Genomic DNA, 22117 nt, shown 5'->3' on the forward strand with positions numbered 1-22117 from the left:
TCTACAAAACTTAAATAGCATAATTTTTAATTCTACATGAAATATGAGAAAGAAGAACATTTTATTGCACATTCAACTTCTTTATACTTCCAAAGCAGATTGTCCATATCGAGAAAAATAAATAATTTATGCAAAACATAGTAGCAATACATATAAACACATCAAATGTTAGCATTGATGTGGAATTTGATTTTGAGTAGCAATAATGTAAATTCTTTAGTGGGCTTTCTCTAGAAAAGATGATGATCTTTTTACTTCAAGGTTCTAAAGTCTTGGAAGTTACCTCATGTACAATAAGTATTAACCAAGTAGCAATGGGGAGGTGCAGCAACTTAAATTATTATGGGAAGAAGCATTTAATGCTCCTGAGATCTCATCATCTTCTCTGGTCTCCTGGCTCCATATAGCCCCATAAATACCCAACTTAGTAGTGTAAAAATTTTGGCTTCTTAAGAACTCTGCTAACTAAGAGAGAACTGAGAGTATAAGAGAATATACTAGAGCCATAAAAGATAGAAGAAAATAAGACTTTTCTACACACTACATATGTTTTGTTTGTCTCTTTTCTCATTCTATGCTTCCATTTTCTCAATCCTTCATCTTAACCCCCCACCTCATAAAGTAACTATTAAGGTCAAGTATACGCACTTCTCAAAGATGCTACTCCCAACATCAATATTTGAAGTTCATTACAGATTGAAGGAGGGTGACCACTTGTTAGACATAGAGGGGGGTGTATGTTTCATGGATGAAGAGTAATATTTTTCAATGATCTTTAAAATAGTAATCAAACAATAAATAAAATCTATGAAGCAATCCTAAACTATAAATTTAAGATGTGGAAGACATGATTTAATTATTTTGAAGTAGCGCTTATGATGGACATTTACAATAAAGAACACTAATTAAGTTTAATTCAATATAAGTGAATGAGAAAAACGAATAGTTAGTGATATTGTATAAAAAAAGAATTGTTGTGCATTGAAAAGAGATTTAGTTGAATGTAGTTAAAATCTTGATGAGAGATGCACCTCATCAAATCTCTTGTACACTTCTTTGTTGAAACTCTTTGAACTTCTTTCTCCTTTGATTCTTCTTTGATCTTTCTTACTTTTTTGCTTCTAAGTCTTTATTTTAACTTTCTTGCACATCTTGAATGGAACCATCCTAATTTTCTTCTATCTTAGATTCTCTCGAGTGAAGAGAGATTAAAGAGAATTAGAGTCACATGGAATGAGAGGAGAGACAGAAAGGCTAAAACGAGGGAGAGGGGCCTAAATTCTTGAAGAAGGAGAACTTTCTTATGAATCCTTAGAAGACAAAGAAATATATGGTATAGGAGTCCTTGAATTCAATTAGAATGAATTGAATCAATTAGGAAAGAAACTAATTATAGGTTATATATATTTAAATAAAGGAATAACATAGAAGAATCATGCCAAAATTAGAGAGACAAGCACTAATTTCACCTTCTTTTGCCTTTGATAGGTTATCAAATAAGCAATCATCTTATCATTATAGGCACACCTCCATATTTGAATAAGTAACTTCACATTGTGTTTCTCTCTCATCTTTCTTAATGGATAGAGCATGCACGTGAAGGGATAGAATTTTAAATTTTAATTCAAGCTTATCAAAATTTTCTTGATTTGAATGCATGTTTTTATATAGCTTATTTGGACTTCCGGCTTGATGTTGAACTTTGCTCTTGGCTTTAGGACTAACTTTAAGCTTGCATTTAAAATGGACTTTTGCACATACCATTAGACTTAATAGTTTGATGGAGCCTATATAATAAAAATTTCTCCTTTTGGAAGCCATTTATACTTGCAAATGGCCATAGATGTGTGTCCTCTTCTACCCCTTACGTTTCACTCAGGTTGGTTTTGCACCATGGAGGGTAATCCCTTTATATGGCCTGCCTAAGTTGTCAAGATAGAGTCCTTTTTTACTAATATCTTAATTAATAATAAAGCTTCATCTTTTGCCTTGCTTTAGTTGACAAGGAGGGTTGCTTCTTCAGCTTCTTCTCATAGCTCATCCTAGGCCCCATCTCATTTTATTACCTTGGAACTCCTAGGTTATTAAGTCCTACTAAATGGAGCTAAATAATCTTATCATTTTTTAAAATGATTACAACTCTTTGTATTTATTGTGCTACTTTAAGAACCTTCACTATGGAGTATAATTAAATACTAAAACAATCTTCCATAATTTTCTATAGATATACACAATATCTCAACTCCATAAATAAGTACTCTATAAGATTATATGACAAACATCTAGGGAGATACAAAATTGGTTATAATATCCAAAAACTTTACAGTAGATTTATCATTCTTAAACGCATAAATATTATTAATCAACCTAATGCATAAAGACATGGATATGATATGATAATTTAACCCTCATCTATTAAAACATACACCAATACTGCAACCGATGCCTTGGGACAGGGGAGTACAGAGACGTCATGGGGTTTCATTTCATGAAAATGGACACCAACTCATTACAGCGTTAAATAGAAGAATGTAAAATCTCATATATATTTATTTGCTGTATTCCCTCTTGGGTTTATAACTACACCAATAGTAAATATTATAAAATACTTAATATATTTTTTTTCTTCAAACCAAACACAAAAGAAATCAAAACCCATAATTTTATTTTATTTTACACTCATAATACAAACCCTTTAATACATCTACTCCACACCACTTGCTAGGACAAGCCCCTCATTTGGCACCATTTGGTGAGAAGAACATTTATACAATCAATCGTTATTGAGTTTGCCTGAATACTCGTGCATCTTTTCCCAAGGCCCTTGCCTTCTACCCGTTGCAGCCAATTCATGTTTAAGCCACTCACCAAAACCTTTATCAAGATACTTATGACACTTGTTGGGATATTCTAATCCCAACCCAACGCTAAGCTGCAATTCAAATTGATGCCAACCCCCCGTTGATCCCAAATTTAATCGTGCCATCAAAAGTCAAACCACAACCACATCCTCTATAAAATTATGAATGCAAGCCTCATCCTCCAATGAATCAAATCAATTTTTCAGCCCCTCCAAAATAAAAATAATAAGTCCTTTACGCCCTTGTCAATATCATGCCCAAGACAAGCCCCAGAAAATCAAGATCATATGTCGCAACAAAACATTTGAATCAATCTGAACGCTCAAGCCCCTGGGTACACAAAACAGAGAGTTAAACCAGCCCCAAAAGTTTCCTTGGGCTGCATTGTCAATAAATAAAGTCTCACACCACTCAACCTCAAGCTGTATCCAAGGTGAGGTAGCCAGAACCACTCTTCCAACATTCTTAATATGTAAGCCCCAAATCACTTGATGAGTCAACTAGGAACTCATCAAGCGTCAAATTTCCCTCTAGAGCTACACCATCAATCTATCTAGTGCTAAACCAACAATCCCTCGAGTGCTAAACAAACAAATATTTTAGCATTGAACCAATAAATCAATGCTAATACAGCAATCTCTCTGTTGCAAAACCAATTTCGCTCTGATTCTAAACCAGAAAATCTTATGGTATTGTTGTGGCAAATTTCTTCTAATATTAAACAAACAATATATCTAGTGCTACATCAATCAATTTCCATTTGGTGCTAAACTAGACAGATTTGATTTGATTAGTTTCAAAGTTTGACGACCAGTGAAGAAACATACAATCAATATATTATTTATCTGTAGAAATCAGAGGCCCATATTTTTCTATAAAATAAGTGCTTAGTCCTTAGTAGGGGTGTCAATATTTGACATGACCCGAAAACCCGACCCGAACCCGACCCGAAAATTTCGGGTTAGGGTCAACCCGAACCCGAAACGGGTCGGGTTCGGGTTCAGCATTTCGACCCGTTTCAAAAATCGGGTCAGGTTCAGGTTAACCCTTTGACCCGAAAGTGACCCGATTTTGACCCGAAAACCCGATTTTGACCAGACAACCCGAGATTGACCCGATTTTGACCCATTTTTGACCCGATAAGAGGAGATTGACCCGTTTTTTACCTAAAAATTAGCCATTTTTTTGTTGGAAATGGGTCATTCGGGTCGTGCCGGGTTGACCCGGACCCGAAGCGGGTCGGGGTCGGGTTCGGGTCAGGAAAATTGACCCGTTTCTAAAAACGGGTCGGGTTCGGGTTGACCAGAATAGTGCTGGGTCAATTTCGGGTTCGACCCGAACCCGACCCGTGACCCGAAATTGACACCCCTAGTCCTTAGCACACCCCATTAGAATGCAAAGATTTTGTGGATATGTTCGATCAAAATAACAATTAGACGGATTTTAAGTAAAGGAGATAATTACTACCTTAAAGGGGCATTTATGATAGCTCTTTCTCAGTTTTATAGAAAACTATTACACTTCCGTTTGAATACAATTTTCTTATAATTTTTAAAGATTTTTTTTTTTTTCGATAAGTTTTTCATAATCATATTAGCTTAAAATGCGATAGCTTTAAGAAAGTTATCCAACTTTTTTTCTAGAAAAAAAAAACATATATTTATCCATAAAAACATTAAAAAATTAAGCATTTCCCATAACAACTCCACAACAAATTTCATATACAGTTGTAAACGTCTCAAATTAACCTTTAAGCATGCCTTTAAACACAGGTATCAACAAAATTATTCCAATAGAAGAACTTGCATAGCAAGAACAATGAGATAAAGCCTCCAAACAGGGATAGGCCAATGTATTGAAATGAAAAGTCAAAAACTATCAAGTTCCAATAAATAACAGGCATTCCTCCGCAATTATGGTACACTGGAAGATGCCTTGGCATGTCTCCAAAAATATTTAGAAAACATAAAGAAGAATAAAATCATATTATTTCCTAAAAAAAAAGCCGCCAATACCTCATTATACAAGTATTATATATGATTTACCTCAATTTCTGCAGTGCGATAGGGAAAACCAAGACATTAAACATCTTCACAAAGTTTTACCCGCTTACTCTGCTCTGGCTCCTGCTTGCACTAAAAAAACAAATATGGCATGACATAGTAAATTAATAACTACACAAAAGTAACTTTTAAAAAAACAAAAGAATAAAAACTGCGAGAATAGTCTCATTTGGAGGTGCCTGTCTGCGTGAAAAGTTTCTGTCCGCCCCCTTTACCCCAAACACCCCGAGCTGGTAACACATCAGCTGGCTTGTTTCTTCTGTCCTCGTCGGTTTTTTCAGGGCTAGTTTGCTGATGACGTAGATCAAGAAAAGCTGCAGCTGAACCATCACCCAGGCGAATTCTGTTGAACTTTGACGTCTTTTTGTTTTTCTTATGTCCTTCGCCTCCCAAGCCATTGTTAGTAACGATTTCTTTTTTACTGCCTGAACCACTGACAGTTGAGTTCACAGAGCCTGTATTGCCCCCAACTTCTATGGCTGAAGGAATTTTAACCATATTACTTCGGTACCCATCCTTTGTCAAAACCTCCACTTCATTGTCTAAAGGATGGCGACTTGACTGCAGCTTTCTAACCTGTTCTAAAATGCTATCCGCCAATGCATCTTTTGCAGTAGAATTTTCTGTGTGACCAATAACTTTTGTCTTTCCTTTCCCCTTCTTCGCATCTTTCTTTGAGAAAACAGCATTACTAGTGTTTTCACGCTGATTATTAGCAAGTAGATTAGCATTATAAGCATCAACAAGTTCCTTCTGTTTATGGGGATCAGGGCAGAGCTGAGCTAGTTCAAGAACAAGATGTGAAAGGCCAAACTGCTCGACATAAGAGAGATATTCCCAAGAATTTATAAGGCTCTGACGATATTCAGCAGAAATGCTTCTGAATGCTGCATATTTATTCTCATCCATTCCTAAACCGGCACGAATACTCTCTACCAAAGATTTGTTCGCTCTCTGAACATCCACATGTGGCAGAGATTCTGTAAGTGCTGGCGATTCTTTATTTGAAGTGATAGCAGATACCATTTGGGATGTAGTGGCCTCTGAAGGATCACTGTTGTGGAGATTAGGAGATGATGCTGAATGCTTAATTCTCATGTCATTAGGTTTCCATGCAGAATTTGTAGGAATAGTGGGTGCAAACCCATTTTCTCCTACTTGAGTAACCTGAGAGACAGAACTGGATGGTGGAGCCACCTGACTCAGCAAACCCCTAGGCCTAGAATATGAAGAAGTTGAAGGAGCTGGTTGAGAATTCTGTGTGGATCTCATGTGAGAACTTGAAGAAGCAGAGGAGCCAGCTTCATAGTTTTCAACTGGCCTCGACTGAGCAGAGTGCAGAATTTTCACAGAACCCTTCTTACGAGGATTAATACGAGATGCAATTGTATCTGACACTAAGCCGTCTGAAACAGGTCCAGGCTTTGGCTTATTGCTTTCTCTCAGTCCATGTAGTGGAGGAAATGATTCTTCTCCCAAACTAGCTCTGCTCCTTTGATTAAGAACCTGTGCATACCTGGACGATGGTTGTGGTGGTTCAAAATCAGAGAGGGGAGGAAAGGATATATCCTGAAGAATAGATTCATTTCCAGAGCCATTTCTATTGGCTGCAATAGATCTTGAAGAGACCGGTTCAGACTGTGAAGAGATAGCTAATGGTTCCATGGAACTTGTGATTTCATCAGCTTGACTTGCTTCTCCATGTTCAGCATTTAGTCTACTACCATATGATGAGTCATGAAGCCTACCCTCTGAAAATGCAGTCTCCAAACTAGCTTGTATTGCCATATTTAATTGGTTATCAGATGGTTCAGGATGAAGATCACGTCTTCTTCCTCGTCGTTGGTCTTGCTCATTCCGTCGATATCTAAAACTAATAGGTATCTGCAAAAAGGTTGAAAATCCAACAGGAAAAGCTTAAAATCTAACAATACTAAAGATGAGCTTCAAGCAATCAATTTCCAAAAGAAAAGCTAAATAAAAAAAGCTGATGCAGTTGCCCACTAAGACAGGAGCTTAAATTCTGCATACCTGAAGGGCAGCATTCCTCTTGGCACGTGACATGTGACCCCCATGCTCAATAGCATTGTGCCTCTGAAAATAAATTTCCAGCAAAAGCTTGTAAACAGTCCTGCTCATAGCTTACTCACCATTCCGGAAAAAAAAAAAACCCGGAAGTAATCTAACCAATCTAGATAAAATCCATATGGAGATGTTAAAGTTTAAATTTTTAAATTAAGTTTGCAATCACCTTCATTTCAGCATCAGTTTGAAAGACAACAAACTTCTTTGCCAGGCAGGCTTCATTTTCACATAAAAAATGGTCTTGCAGGAAATGAGTCTGTTGATCAAGCAATATAAGAAACTCATTTTATAGAAAAGGAAAAGAGCAACAAATGCAGGCATCAAGAAGAAAAACATCCAACATTATCATTGTTGAAACAAATGGATGGCCTGCAGGAATGTTTATGGAACAAGGCTCATTATGGTGGAAGGACGTGAAAGAATTGTACCTCTAGGTCCTCATAGCTCCTATAATAATCATACTGACCAGGATGTTGCCTGCATAACAAAAGTAAGGTCAATCCATCTTTAATTGTTTTCAGTAACATTATGACAACAAAACATTTCCTTAGGAGAACGTATGCACACCTCTGGCAGATGTGGCAGGTGAAATGTTCTCTCGACATATGCATGTAGAGTTCGGTATCTCCATAAAAGGGGTTTTTGCAGAATTCACACATGGGATGGCCTGTAAAGCCACCACGCTCACTCTCGCTGCCGTCCACCTCTGAATCACCAGTGGTTACGTGCTGCCTCAGCTGTGATCTAGTGTAAAGCTTCTGTTCGGAGATAAATATCTGCTCCAAACTCCAAATATCCAGATGAGAATGAGGGTGGATACTTAAATGTAACAAAAACCATTCTGCATGCAAAACTTAAGGTGTACCAAAAATAGAAAAAAAAAACTCCACGGAACATGTGAAAACATCAATAAAAGATTGGCTTCATTAGCTTATTACCACAACAGCTCTAATCAATATAACGATTGAAGAACATGTAAATCAACTGTCTATACGCCACTTGAAGTCACTCTAGCACTTATTTACTTTTAACAACTTCTAAATTTGCAAAAGAAATAAGACGCATTATTGCCTTTTCTTCTCTTCAACATATGTGAAGCTGGGTGAAACAGACTATTGACACATAAGTAGTTGTATGATCATTATGGAATAAATAAGTTTTTTTTTAAGTTATTATGGGCAGGATAACTATTGCTTTTAAAAAATTGGGTAGTAGCTTCTTTTAACGACCATACATTATTAGATTTACTAGTAAACAATGGCTTATAAAAAAAAACTTTTAAAAAGTAACAAGAGAGTTGTATGCATACAGAATTATAATAGTTGTCCGGAAAGCAAAACCATTAAAAAGCTGCAACAAACAGACTATCAACTTATGAAGAACAATGAGTAGTGATTGCAAAGAAAAAGAGTTTAAGAGGACTAGAGAGATGATAGAGATTAAACTCTATATGTCAAATATGTCGAAAAAATAGAAAACAATGAGAGATGACAGAGATTAAAAAAGATCAAATTTTTTATTAAAATTAACATTTTGGTTTAAAGAAATTTCAAATACATTTACAAAACATGAGGCATTTTTAGAAATACAAATAAAATCAATCAAGAGTTGAGAGATCTGTAAATAAAAAGCAATCGAAAGCAATATCAAATATTTTACGTTTTTTTTTTTAATTCTAGGAAAATTCAGAAATTTTACAGAACCATGGGTAAGTATAGAAAAGAACAAATTTCAAGAGTTGGCACACCTCTTGTCCAGAATCATATAACCAAATAGTAGGAATCACAGTTATAGATAATATTGCTGCGAAAAATCCTCAAGATCAGGAACAAAAAAGATGGCCCATAATCAAGGCAATCCCAAACTTAGAGAAAAATAGTAAAAAACTACAGTATGATTGACTGAAATTCTAACTGAATTAGAACAATAGAAAGTGTGCCCAATTTGATCAAATCATCTACAATAATTGGGCAATAAGAGCTACAGTCCACCTTCTATACTTGTTTAAAACAAAATTATAATAATAATATGCATCTCCACATAGTCAAACCCTCACTCACAGTATGATGTTGCATCCTTCATTCCGAGCGTGAGACTACTAATAACACACGTTCCAATTATGTTTCTCACAACCCTTACAACACATACCACTTGAGTCTCCCACAAACCTTTCTACACATCCCAATCGTGTCTCCTATAACCCTCATTGCACATCCCAATTGCATCTCCCATAGTCTTCACTGCACGCATGAATTGTGCCTCTCCATACATCTTAGCGCACAATCATTGTTGACCTCACTTTTGACACCACTGAGTTCTCATAACTTGGATTTCAATCTTCAGCACCCTAGCTCCCCATTTGACGTAAAACTGAACCATTTTTGTGGGAACAAATAAGTCTTTGTGTCCAACTCAATATCCTTGGCCCAATCAAGTCTAAAATACCACCTACATTGGGATTAATCCTTAATCCACCCAAGCTTGGGCTTAGTTGGCTTACTCTTCAAACTATGATGCACCGACACGAACACAACACGACACGACACGGGACACGGCTATCATTGAAAATATAGGACATGGATACTGAGTGGACACAACATTATAATTTTTAGAAAGCATATATAAATTAATATAGCATCATATTAGAAATGAGTCATTTAGGCACATAATCGTATGGCATTCTTCTCAAATATTGATATTCAAACATGGAAAAGGTATACAAGTCTTAGCCGTAGATTTTGTGCAAAGCAAAAAACCATCTAACATTGAGATATACAGAATCTCTAAGGTATTCTCACAAAGATAATATAACCTACCATTGAAGCTTCCAATATTGGTCTCAAAACATCTAATTTTGCTAAAACAATTAACATGCAATAAGCATGCAACACTTCAAATATCACAAAAATTAGAGAGCAGATTATATTTTTAAAAAAAATTATGTGCTTGTAACTAAGGTTGTGAAAACCGGACCAGACAACGAACTAAAAGAAGGAGAGGTTCATTGTTCGACCGGTCAAACCGGAGTTGAACCGGATGACGTAATAAATAATAATATTATTAAAAGTAATGAAATTAACATAATAACAATGACAATTTAATCTTAAAATTTTCATTATTCTAAGAATTTTGAGACTAAAAAATAAATAAAATTCATACAAATATAATATATCACATAATTTTAAAATTAAATATAAATCATTATTATATTTATGTTATATATTTAAATATAAATAATTACGAATTTTAAATTTAAATATAAACATCTTCAATCTTCGATTTTAACTTATGTTTAATGAAAATTTAATTTATATATAAATATATAAATTTAATATAAATAATTTCTAATTTAATTTATATTTTTTGATATAATTTATACCTATGAAAAATATATAAAATATAATTTTAAACCTCCAACTTATTTTTAATTTGAATATTTGAAATATATGATAGGATGAATTTGTGTTTTATATTGTTAAATAAAATATATGATATTTAAATTAATTTAATATTTAATTAAACATTTTATATTAAATTAAAGTATTTAAATATATTATTAGTTGAACCGGCCGGTCTTAAGAATCGGGACCAATTCAACGGTTGGCCGAGTGAACCGGCGGCTCAAACCGGTTTTGACCGGTTTGATGCAAGACCAATTCTTTAGGAGGACCGAACCGGCCATAAGACCGATTCACGGTTGAACCGGTCGAACCGGCCGGTCCAATTTTCAAAACAATGCTTGTAACAATGTTGTTTATTATGCATTTAGGCACATAATTATTGAGAGATTTACTCATGGTTCAGGTAAGCTTCAAAGTAAGTAATACATAAATCACATGAAGATTAGCAAACAAGATTTAAATAAATTTTTGAAAGGGTTCAAAACCATACTATCAAACATAAACTTTAACATTAAAAGGATAAAGAATCTAATTGTTTAGAGTTTAACATTACAATTATGCATGAACAAGAAAAAAGATAATGCTAATATCATTAAAAAAAAATAATGAAAATTGGTTTAAAGTTTTTCAAACAAATTGACATAAAAAATATTATGTTTTGAAGAAGATAGTTCCACAAGAAGACGCAAACTCACATAAACAAAGAAGACGAAGACACAAGGACGGGTTATACCTTGAGAAGATGGTTCCACAAGAAGACGAAGATGCAAACTCCATAGCCTCGCCTACTCGCATAAACAATGACTCTCTCTGTCATTCGGCCTTGCCTGCTCACGTAAATGAAGTCTCCTGCGGCTAGCCTGCTCGCATAAATGGCGAAGACGCAAAACCCTCGATGGTGCTCATGGAAACGAAAACGCAAAACTCGCCTTCTCGCGGAAATGAAACCCTTGCTTGCAGACTTTGAATACAGAAGGATACATGATAAAACCTAACGCACAGTCCCGCTCGTTAAAAGACTTTTATTTTTTTTTAATAAATTTTATTAAAATAATGGACACACATGCTCGTTTAAATTTTAATATTATTTTAATCGAACACGTTTCGGCCATGTCCTATGCAGTCCCAGTCATGTCGAGCGCGTGTCCATGTATGACACATATCTGACACTGCATGCCTTCATAAGTGTCGATGCATCATAGCTCTTCAAACTAATATTAACCAATTAAGTAGATTTTCAAAGGTCTAGAAGGTTCATTGGAGTAACCTTAGGTCGATCAAGTTAGCACCATCACAATCCAATGGGTTTGTTCCCATCAAAAGTTTTGGATTACTTATCTATAAAATATGATAAAAAGGAAGAATGATTAGTTACAAGCCACAATTAAAGCTTTGAAATTTCAATGATATATTCCAAAATCATATTAGAGATTGTACCTACAACTACGCATATCATAAATAGTCTAAACTTTGTCTTCCACGGACGAAACCTTATCTTCCACGGATGAAACCTTGTCTTTTACGGATGAAATTCTATCCTTAACTGTGGCTTTCTTTGGCTCATCTCTCCTTCAAAATGCTCTTCCAACGCATCTACCTTCTTGGCCGCCATCAGAATTTCTAGATTTTGATCCAAAAATCAGCAAGGGTTCCTTCCTCCAGCTGATATTTCACTGCTGAAATTTTAAAAAATCAGCCCCAGATAGTCCCAAGACTTGCTCTGATACTAATTTTATATAAAATACTTGAATATTTCAAGTAAACCCTAACAAGAATAGAAAAAAACAACAATTGAATCACACAACATATGGTGGAAAACTCTCCAAATCGTAATTGGATTGCAAAAGAGAGATCTAACGGAAACAACGAAAATAAAGATAAAATTGATCCTCAATTCGAGAGGAGGATCGTTCTCTCTCAATCTCTAGATGAGTCTAGAGCCCAAGACACCAAGAAGAACCCACACAAGAACACAATCATCAAACATAACCCTAACTCTAATCTCCCTCCCATACTTAAGGAATACAATTAAAACAAAAAGAAAAAAATATACAATTAAAACAAAAAGACAAAAAGACCTAAAGGCCCTTGCCGCCCCCTCCTTGGGCTTGAAATTTGAATTTGAACTCAAGAGGATCCCACCCAATCTCTCTCTCTCTCCCGCTTGCCGCCGCCCCTCCTCCTGTAAACATGAACTAACCCCTTAGAGGCTGGACCTGTCCACTAGGGGCCGGTCTAACATGCCTAACCTAAATTCTCCAGCAAGCTCAAGTTTCATAATTGTTAACTTGTAATAATGATCAAACCATAACTATAATGATTAAACCATCACTACACATTCTTCTTTATATCACATTTAAGTACACATCTTTGCAAAAAAAAAATTCTTACTCATAAAGCCTTATAAACATAACCCTATTTTAGACCCTTGAAAAAAAAAATGGAAGGATGCCAAGAGAGAATAAATGAATGATTTGAACAAAAATTACACTTGAAAGATTGTTGAACTACCAAAAGAAAAGAAAACTATAAGATGCAAATGGAGTTTTTCTATCAAAGGTAGAGCAGATGAAAGCCTACTCAATCATATAGAATCAACTATCAAAAAACTTTTGCTTCTATTGTGAAAATGAATACAATACATATCCTAATTTGTCTTATAATAAATCGTGGATGATCCATGCAGTGGTATGAAGTAAAAAAAAAAATTCTTACATAGTGCTGTTGGAGAATAAGTCTATATGAATCCACCACATGAATTTGATAGTTCTTTCACAAAGAATAAAACATGTACATTAAAAAGGACTTTATATGACCTTAAATAACTTTGAGAGCATGGTTTGGTATATTCACATAAGTCATAAATTAAGCTGGACACAAACAAAGCCAAAGGGTTCATACTCTCTTCATAAAATACTCCAGTAATGATAAATTATCAATTCTAATGGTATAGGTTGACGAAATAACTGTTATAGGTGATGACAATCAAGAAAAACTTACTGAGAAATTTGAAATCAAGGAGTTAAGCAAGCTCAAATACTTCTTGGACATAAAAGTAGCTTAATCAGAATAAAAAATATTTCTCTCAACAAAACTATATAAAAGATCAACTAAAAAAAAAAAATGACTGATTGCAAATAATATGAAACCCCAACAAAACCAGGTCAAAAAATTGGACGCAGATGAAGAATGAAAAAAAGTAGACAAGGGACAATAAAAAATTTGTTGAAAAACTGATATATTTATCTCACACCCATTAAGAAATCATATTTGCAATAAGTCTCTTAAGTCGATTCATGTAAAGACCTAAAAAATCTTCAAGTAGGAATATTATATAAAAGGCAAGACACTTTACAAATTGGAGGGTATATTGATGCAGACTATGTAGAATCACCAATAGATAGAAGATCTATGACTAGAACTGTAAATTTCTGGGAGAAAATATCATAACATGAAGAGCAAAAAAAAACCTATTATTTTAAGAACCAATATATGAATTTAGAGCCATTGCCTAAAGAATATGTGAGCTTCCATGAATTAAAATTATCATGAAAACTTTTAAAATTAAATAGGAAGGGTTAATGATAATATATATTGACAATAAATATGTCATTAGCATTGCTCATAATTTAATACAACATGATTGTACTAAGCATGTGAAGGTGGATGGACATTTCATAAAAGAGAAATTAAAAATTGGGTTGAATTATACTCCATATTTGCCAACAAGAAATTAACTTGCCAACATTCTTACCAATGGACTTTACAACCCCATGTTCAAAAGTATTATAAGAAATTTTGAAATGGTAGATTTATAGCACTTAGTTTGAGGGGGAGTGTTAAAAGACTGAGAGACCCACAAGTTAACTAATCTTGTTAAGGATTTTTTAGCACATGGATTACTATAGATTTTAATCTGCATGCCTTCTCTCTCTTCTAACTATCAGCCATTCTTGACTTTTCTTTTCTTATTATTAGCTCTGATTTATTTTTGTTATAAGATTTTTTAAAAAATTTATATATACTTTCACACTTTGTACAGAATAAAGTAATAAAATTCAAAGTTATTTTTTCATATTTCTACTTTGCAATAGTAACAATAAATTATGAGCAAGAAAATGAGTCTATGAAGCAATGTTTGATATGGAGTTTGAGGTAAAATAGCTTGGAATTTAAAGTATTTCCTAAAAATTAAGGTTGCTCGCTCACATGGGGAGCTCTTAATTTTACACATTGCAACAAAAGTATACCATTGTTCCACTTAAGAAAACTAGGATGTTGGCTTGCAAACTAGCTTATACAACAATTATTTGAATCACTAATTAGGAGAAGATGTAAATCGTATTATAGATAAAGAAATGGAACAGATTTTAGTATAAAACATAATTTAACCTGCGCATACGAGGCTAGCTATAGCTTAAGTTTTGAGTATGGTAAATCATTCCATGCATGAACTTCATAACATAATTTTGTTCATAAGAAATACAAAGTTGACATTTGAAACCCGTATAGATGCAAACTATACAGGTTCACTCATTGATAGAAGATCCACATTGGATACTACACCTTTCATAGATGTCAAATGGAGTAAAAAATAACAAAATGTTTTAGCAAGGTCTAATATAAAAGCAACATTTAGAGCAATGCACAAGGTATATGTGAGTTAGTGTGATTGAAAAATATTCTTAAAGTGGGAAGGCCTTATAGAACTCTAATGTGACAATAATCAAGCAATAAATATTGCACACAATCCAGTGCAACATACTGAAATGAAACAAGTTGAATAATAATGATTATAAAAAAGAAAAAATAGACAACAATTTAATATATATATATATCGCATGCGGTCTATAAATAACCAATTGGCAAATATCTTCACAAAGGAATCAACATTGCATAGTTTCAGAAGATTATTGCTAAAATGGGAATGGAAGATATCTACTCACCAACTTTAAAAGGAGTGTTAGAAAACATATTTTTTCTTCAATATTTGACTAAGCATCTATGAAAAGAATTAATTATTGCAGGTGATGGAATTAAAATCATCAAACAATTTCCATTCCAAGGGTTGCTCCTTATGACAATAACTCAAACTAAGTCATGGATCCTGAATTTATAGCTCTCATTTAAAGGACTTCATTTCAAAAAAAGATTCTCTTTTGTATATTTCATTTCTTTCTCTATGTACAACTTCTATAAGATAGCATGATTGCTTGTTACTAGATTATAATGAGATCAGCACAATTCTCTCGTGTTTTCTTACATATCATTCCAAATTGACTAGAGAAATTCCAAGAAGAAAATGAATGCTTCTTTACTTGAAATGAGAAACTTGCATAAAGAATAATGGAAAATAGAACTACAAACATACTATAAACATAAAATGGGTAATTTGTGCCCAATTAAATTATCAGTATAATTATTTTAGTTTTCAGGGATAAATGCATCATCTTTAAGAAAAGATAAAAGGCTTAAATTAGTTACTATGCCAAAAGGATATTTGTGAGAATTGGACATGGCCGGTTCAACTGAACCGACCAGTTATAGATAGGGGGTCGCAACCCGCGACAGGAAGAAACGAACAAAGTGGAAAAGCCAAACTGGCGCGGAAGGGATTGGGGAAAATTCATTTTGCCATTTTTAGCAATTGATCGTGTTTAGGGATAAGAATCACCAACTCATTTTCATTCTTATCGCTAAAGAAGTGATAAATTTGAAGAAATCTCAGTGAACGAGAAGAATGATTGAGAGGAAGATGGAAGAAGGCTTGTAAATTTTTTTTTCTTTTCATTTTCATATAAATTCCCTTATTCTGCTTCATCTAAAGTAAGTGATATTTCCATAAGGAAAAAAGAAGAGATTCAAAGCGAGGAGGAAGAAATTGGGAGAGAAGGAAGAAAAAGGAATTGAACTTCGAAATTCCTTCTTAAGGAAAGGTAAGTGATTTAATTTGAGGTCATATGTTTTCATTTATCGTTTCTTTTATTGAATAAAAAATGAGAAATATATTTTAATTTAGGTTGGAAGAATCCAAGTGATATATATTTTGGTTTGACGGTGGAGTAAGTAAGATTTGCAAGAAATGGAAGGAAATTTTGTGAGGTAAATTTTGTGAAAGAAAATCAAATGTTTATTGAGATATTTAATTAAAATTTAATATTTATTTTATTATTATATTCTTGTGAACAGTTAAAGGTATTCAATACTGGATGAATATTGAAAGAGGAAATAAATGGTAATTATAGTTATTTGAAAATTTCATTATTTTTATTTCCATTTTCATTTTTGAAAGAAATATTTACATAATTGTTTTGCTTATTTTGAGGCTATTATGAATAAAACAATGTAAACTTCAAATATATATATGATAGTATGTATAGATTATTATGAGAAAGTATGTAAAGATAGCATGAATAGGTGAAAGAATGTAAAAGAAATTGAAAGTGAAGTTGGATATAAATTATAACTAAAAAGTATAAATGAATAATGGAGAATAAATAAAAAAGAAAAAATGATATGCATGCAAAATACATGAGTCACCCCCGTATGGTACTGGCTGGGAAAGTAATATACGCATGCACGTTAAATGAAAATAAAAATGGTTGTACTTTTAGCACATATAAACGGTGCTCCTGTACTAATTAAAAAGGGAAAATGAATACATGTTAATATAAAATGAATACATGTTAAAGTGCTATAAATGTTATAAATGAATATGATATGATATGCATAAATAAATGAAGAAAATGAAAGGAAACAAACTAAGGAAATATATATCAAATTTTAAATGAATAGACATATATCAAAGGTTATATGTATTGTACTTTATATTTAGAAGTTACTCACTGAGTTTACTTTGTAAACTCAACCTATCCAACTAATATTTTAGGTAAATCTCCAAAGAATTAAAAATAACTGAAAGAGAGTACGTTTATAGAAGACGGCGTGCAAATGAAAACATGTAATTTATGATTATACAAATGTTAAGTATTTGAGAAATTTTTTGTAATAGTGGCTTTTCAGTTGTTTTGAGATATTGTATGTTAAAATTGTTAGTGATATGAATTGAATTGTTACTACCGTCCGACTTTTCGTTCCCGCCTTGTTAAATCAGGTATCAGGGCCAGGTAGTGACAATTTTCAGGCTAGTTAATGTGCTAATTTTAACCGACCCAAATAAAACTACAACCTTTTGACAAATATAAATCAAAATCTTCTGATAATTGATATGCAGGAGCAATGATTGACATGCATGATTGTGGAAATATAAGAACTATATTAATTTTGAAAAATGATTTTAAAAATTATGTGATTGACGAATAGTTTACTGTGCATTAGAATATTTAGAATAGTAATAAAAAATAGCATCTTAACATTGTATAGAAAAATAATATCGTAATATAAAAAATCAGTTCCTTCACATATTGGAACACCATAAAGAGGCTATAATTTCAGAACCATGGACAATTGGATTAAATATGGCAAGGTCTATAGGTTCATAAAAATCTAAATAAGAAAGTCAGTCATGTAAGCACAACAATTATTTTTAAGTGAAGAAACAAGCAATTTTTAGAATTTGGCAATACTAGAAAGTACTATTAAATATGATTTCTACAGTAAAAAAACTCTAAGAAAGAGCACATTAAAAATGGGTTCGGGGAGAATTAGCATGCAATACCAACCTTCCTCCCTTCCATGCATAGATTGCACATGAACATTTTGTGTTGATGGTAGAGATGGCCCTTCAACTGCTCGATGTTCTTAAATCTATGCCTTCTGTTACTCCTGTCTTTCCTCAGCTCCTCAGCATCGTTATCACAAATACTACATGAAAGCCTGCACATGGCGCTTATCATTCTGTAATGGTCTACATCATCAAAGAATGCCTGTGAATCCTCATGGTACCAATATTTCCCATGCTGACCTTCTGTAACGCCAGGTGGGAACTCCGAAAAATTTACTTTTGCCTCAGTGAAACTCCCCAAAGCCTGTCATATACGGGTAACATCAACATTTACCATTTACTATGAGTTCTATCCAGACAATATTCTACTTTTTAAATCTTCAGGATCATAACATGTACAAGTAGTAGAAAAACAGGAAATTAAGTCATAATTTTCCTTTCTCAATTCATATACTAATTTCTTAAAAAAAAATTATTACTTTTTTAGCAAAAATATACATTTATTTTGATTTTTCAAAATTTTTAAGTCTTCAAAAGTGGTGGATACCCTAGATCATCAACACAGAGAAAACCTAAATCCATCCAACCAGAATAGAAAGAGATATATAGAAAACAACGCTGATTCAATCGAAAGAAAAAAAAAATAGAGCCTCAATAAAATCTCCTTTAAGATCTAAACCGAACGAAATCGGTCCCAAAAGATCAAGCATATAAAATAGCATTCATACAAAGGAGTAAATGGATCGTTTGAAGCATGAAAATCAGGAAACCCATAAATTACCCTGGTGATGAAAACGGATGGGCATTCAGTCTTGCAGATGCAGCAGCGGCGATCGCCGAGAACAAAGCGGAGACGGACAACACAAGTGGAGCATACATCGCGATGGCCGCAAGATCCATAGGCGACCCACTCGAGGGATTCGGCGCACACTGCGCAGCAGTCGTCCATCTAGAGAAAGTTTCCGGGGCAGGAAGTTCGCCGGAGATCGCAAGGGGAGAGAGAGCGCAGTTTAGAAATAGCCCGTGGACCGTCGAAGAGCTCAGGGAAACAAAAGGCCCACATCATGTAAAACTTTTTCCATTTAAAGACCGGTCGTTTTGCTCCAATTGTGAAAATTGGTAACAATAATAATCCAGTGAGAGGGATCTTAGAATAATACAATAATAATAAATTCATACAATAATAATAAATATGTATAATAATAGTAACAATGAATAAAAAACATGTATTTAATAGTCACATAAAACAAGTAAGAAGTTATGACTATCACGATGTTTTTTAGTATTGTATTAGTATCAGTAAATCGTTAGCTCAATAAACAGAGTCATAACTCTTTATCCGTCGGCATAGTAATCATATCCTTATAAACACTCAATCAGTATCACGTGAATCAGTAGAGGATAACATCAAACCACAGTATTTAAAGGAAAACACGTCGGCCCACCATCATGTACAGGTCAATCAGTCTCCAACCAACAAGTCAACCAATATTTACTTATTTTTTACACACACATTAGTATTTCAATACTATAACATTAATTTTAATCATATATCTACATTCATTTTCAATATATTGCAATAAATAAAATATAATTGAGCTTAATTAAGAAAATGTCAAAATATCATAACGATAGATAACAAAGAATCCTATTAGGAAAAAATGTACATTTTTCAGAAAATTATTAAAATACAAGGATTATATAAAAAGATGTTTGAAGACTTTTATTATACTACACTACTATTTTTAGAAGCTAAAATAAATTTTTAGGTAGACATAAATCATTGTATTTTCAAAATCACGTTGTGAAAAATCTCAAATAAATACTCAAAATATTTATAATCGTGATCTCTATAACATACAAAAAGTTACACGATGAAAATCTTACCAAAACAAAGTTATTTATATTTTTCGGTAGCGAAATTTCAAATTTAATCATAAAAATGTCAAAAAATAAAAATTTTGAAATCCGAAATAGACTAAATGTTCCTTATAGTGAGACGATCAAATATCTCAACTGGGCCGACTAACGAAAATCACTCCGCGAGCTCCAAAACTAGGTTTCCTTTTTCTCTCTCTTATCTTTTTTCTCTAATATCCCTTAAAACATCCTCACTTGTACCGACATGTACCAACTCCTTAAGGATTTTCACAAGTGCCCAAAAATTACAAAAAAAAATCATGCATGTAAAATACAGCCTTCTCCAACCGTTCGACAAACAGGCGAATGGAGAGCCTCAGACATCCCAACCGAACTCCATTTTTGTCGGCATTCAGTCGCTGATGAACAGTGTGACGCCAATATTGGCGTAGCACTGTTCACTTTCGCCATTTCTTTCTCTACCGAACTCTGTCTGAGAAATGCGCAAAAGAAACGATGATGATTTTGAGGCAAAATGGTGTTCCACTGGAGATGAATCACGACGCTTTTTGATTTTACTGTATTTTGCAGTGAAAAATGAGAGCTTTGGTTGCAGATGCCCTATTACAATCAAAATATTATGGCGAAAACAGTTCACAATTTGGAGTTATAATGACTCTAAAAAAATAGCATAGTCAAAATAGATGCTATTACAAGAATGGTCTAGCACATAGCGCGTTAGACAAAAGATTGTCCATCATCCCGAATGATAAACAAACAATCAATGTAGAAAGATACAACCATAATCATCACAAAACATTCATAACAACCATTATGGAAACCAACAGTGATGAAGCCAACCAATAGAAGCTGTAGGAACATCCAAAAATAGCCTCCACATGAAAACCACCTGAGCAAAAGAGACAAAACCAACTGAATATCCCAAAAAATAACGAAGAATATATACAATCGTTAATCACAACCACCAGATAATAACTCAGCTAGAATGTAAACCAATTTGCGACAACAACACAAATTCTCAACAATATTTCAAATTCCCATTTTTCCATCAATCTATTAATCTTAAGATATATATATATATATATATATCTAGAAATCCTTTTAGAAAGTGTAGTAGCACATACAAAATTGAAGTTAAACCTCATGTTGTCACATTTAGACAAAAGGAAGTAAACTACGGCATGAAGGGTGGGGAGCATAGCATTTTTAAAGTTTTCTGCCATAGAAAGACATCCAATGTAATATAGGACTTAAAATATAATAGGCCTAAGGAAGTAATTTTGAAATAAGGGGATTAATTTCATCGAAACCATAAAAGGAGAAATCACATTCAAATAGCAAGTGAGAGAGAGTTTCAGTGTTTCCTTGACATAAATTGCATGGTAGATCTTGAATATTAATGTTTCTATTGGAAAGAACATCAGCAGTGATCAAACCACCTCTAAGAGCCATCCAAGTGTAAACTAAGAATATGAAGGAATATTTTTTATGCTAGACCAAAGGATGCCACTTGTATGTAGTATCATTAGCAAAATAATCAAAGTAGAAATCGTTGAATTTGACATCGTCTAAGTTTTCCCAACTAATATGATTCACATTATTAAGGGATATTGAAATGTCTGTGCAAAAATTCTTAAAAGGGGGCTAACATGGATTAAAATAATTCAGACATTATGATGCATCCAATCAACAAGATGTGCATTAGAGTTGCTGGCAGTAGAAATAAAAAAAATTTAGAAATTTGTCTGTAATGGAGTCACCCAGGCACCAGTGGTCCCAATGTATTGATTCAATCATCATCAAATTGGGTTGATATGAAAATTATTTAAATAAAATTTAAATTGTAAAATAATTATAAAATAATATAATTAAAAAAAATAAATTGAACTCATACATTAATAATACCTTATATTCATTTTTTTAATATTTATTCAAATTAATCAAAATTAACTTATATAAAATTTTAAATTTAATATAAGTTATTATTAATTTATTTTATATGTTTAAATATAATTTACACATATTTTTTATATATTAAATTCATATTATAAATTTACATTTATAAATTATTTAGGTTAAATCATTTAAAAATAATGAATAAATAAATAATTTTTATAGTACATAAATAATAAATCTAGTATA

The 22117-nt window shown here is 33.1% G+C and overlaps 1 protein-coding gene across 1 annotated transcript; it reads right to left on the reverse strand.

The window, feature by feature from the left end:
* Window positions 1-4634: 4634 nt before the first annotated feature.
* Window positions 4635-19173, reverse strand: LOC110102054 (E3 ubiquitin-protein ligase ZNF598-like). Its single transcript, XM_020830220.2, has 7 exons — window positions 18876-19173; window positions 18093-18398; window positions 7577-7785; window positions 7438-7486; window positions 7176-7265; window positions 6956-7018; window positions 4635-6808 (listed from the first exon to the last, which is right to left on the reverse strand). The coding sequence occupies exons 1-7, from the start codon at window positions 19041-19043 to the stop codon at window positions 5090-5092; spliced, it is 2604 nt and encodes an 867-aa protein (XP_020685879.1). The 5' UTR covers window positions 19044-19173; the 3' UTR covers window positions 4635-5089.
* Window positions 19174-22117: the final 2944 nt, after the last annotated feature.

This window comes from Dendrobium catenatum, unplaced genomic scaffold (genome assembly GCF_001605985.2).
Source record: "Dendrobium catenatum unplaced genomic scaffold, ASM160598v2 original_scaffold_260866, whole genome shotgun sequence".
Taxonomy (NCBI): Eukaryota; Viridiplantae; Streptophyta; class Magnoliopsida; order Asparagales; family Orchidaceae; genus Dendrobium; species Dendrobium catenatum.

What these genes read in the sequence shown, in the direction of transcription:
- LOC110102054 (XM_020830220.2), bottom strand. Translation starts at nt 19,043, where the DNA reads ATGGACGACTGCTGCGCAGTGTGCGCCGAATCCCTCGAGTGGGTCGCC. An exon ending in AAACTGATGCTGAAATGAAG is followed by an intron (nt 7,019 to 7,175) that starts GTGATTGCAAAC and finishes ATTTATTTTCAG; the next exon opens with AGGCACAATGCTATTGAGCA. An exon ending in AGAGGAATGCTGCCCTTCAG is followed by an intron (nt 6,809 to 6,955) that starts GTATGCAGAATT and finishes ACCTTTTTGCAG; the next exon opens with ATACCTATTAGTTTTAGATA.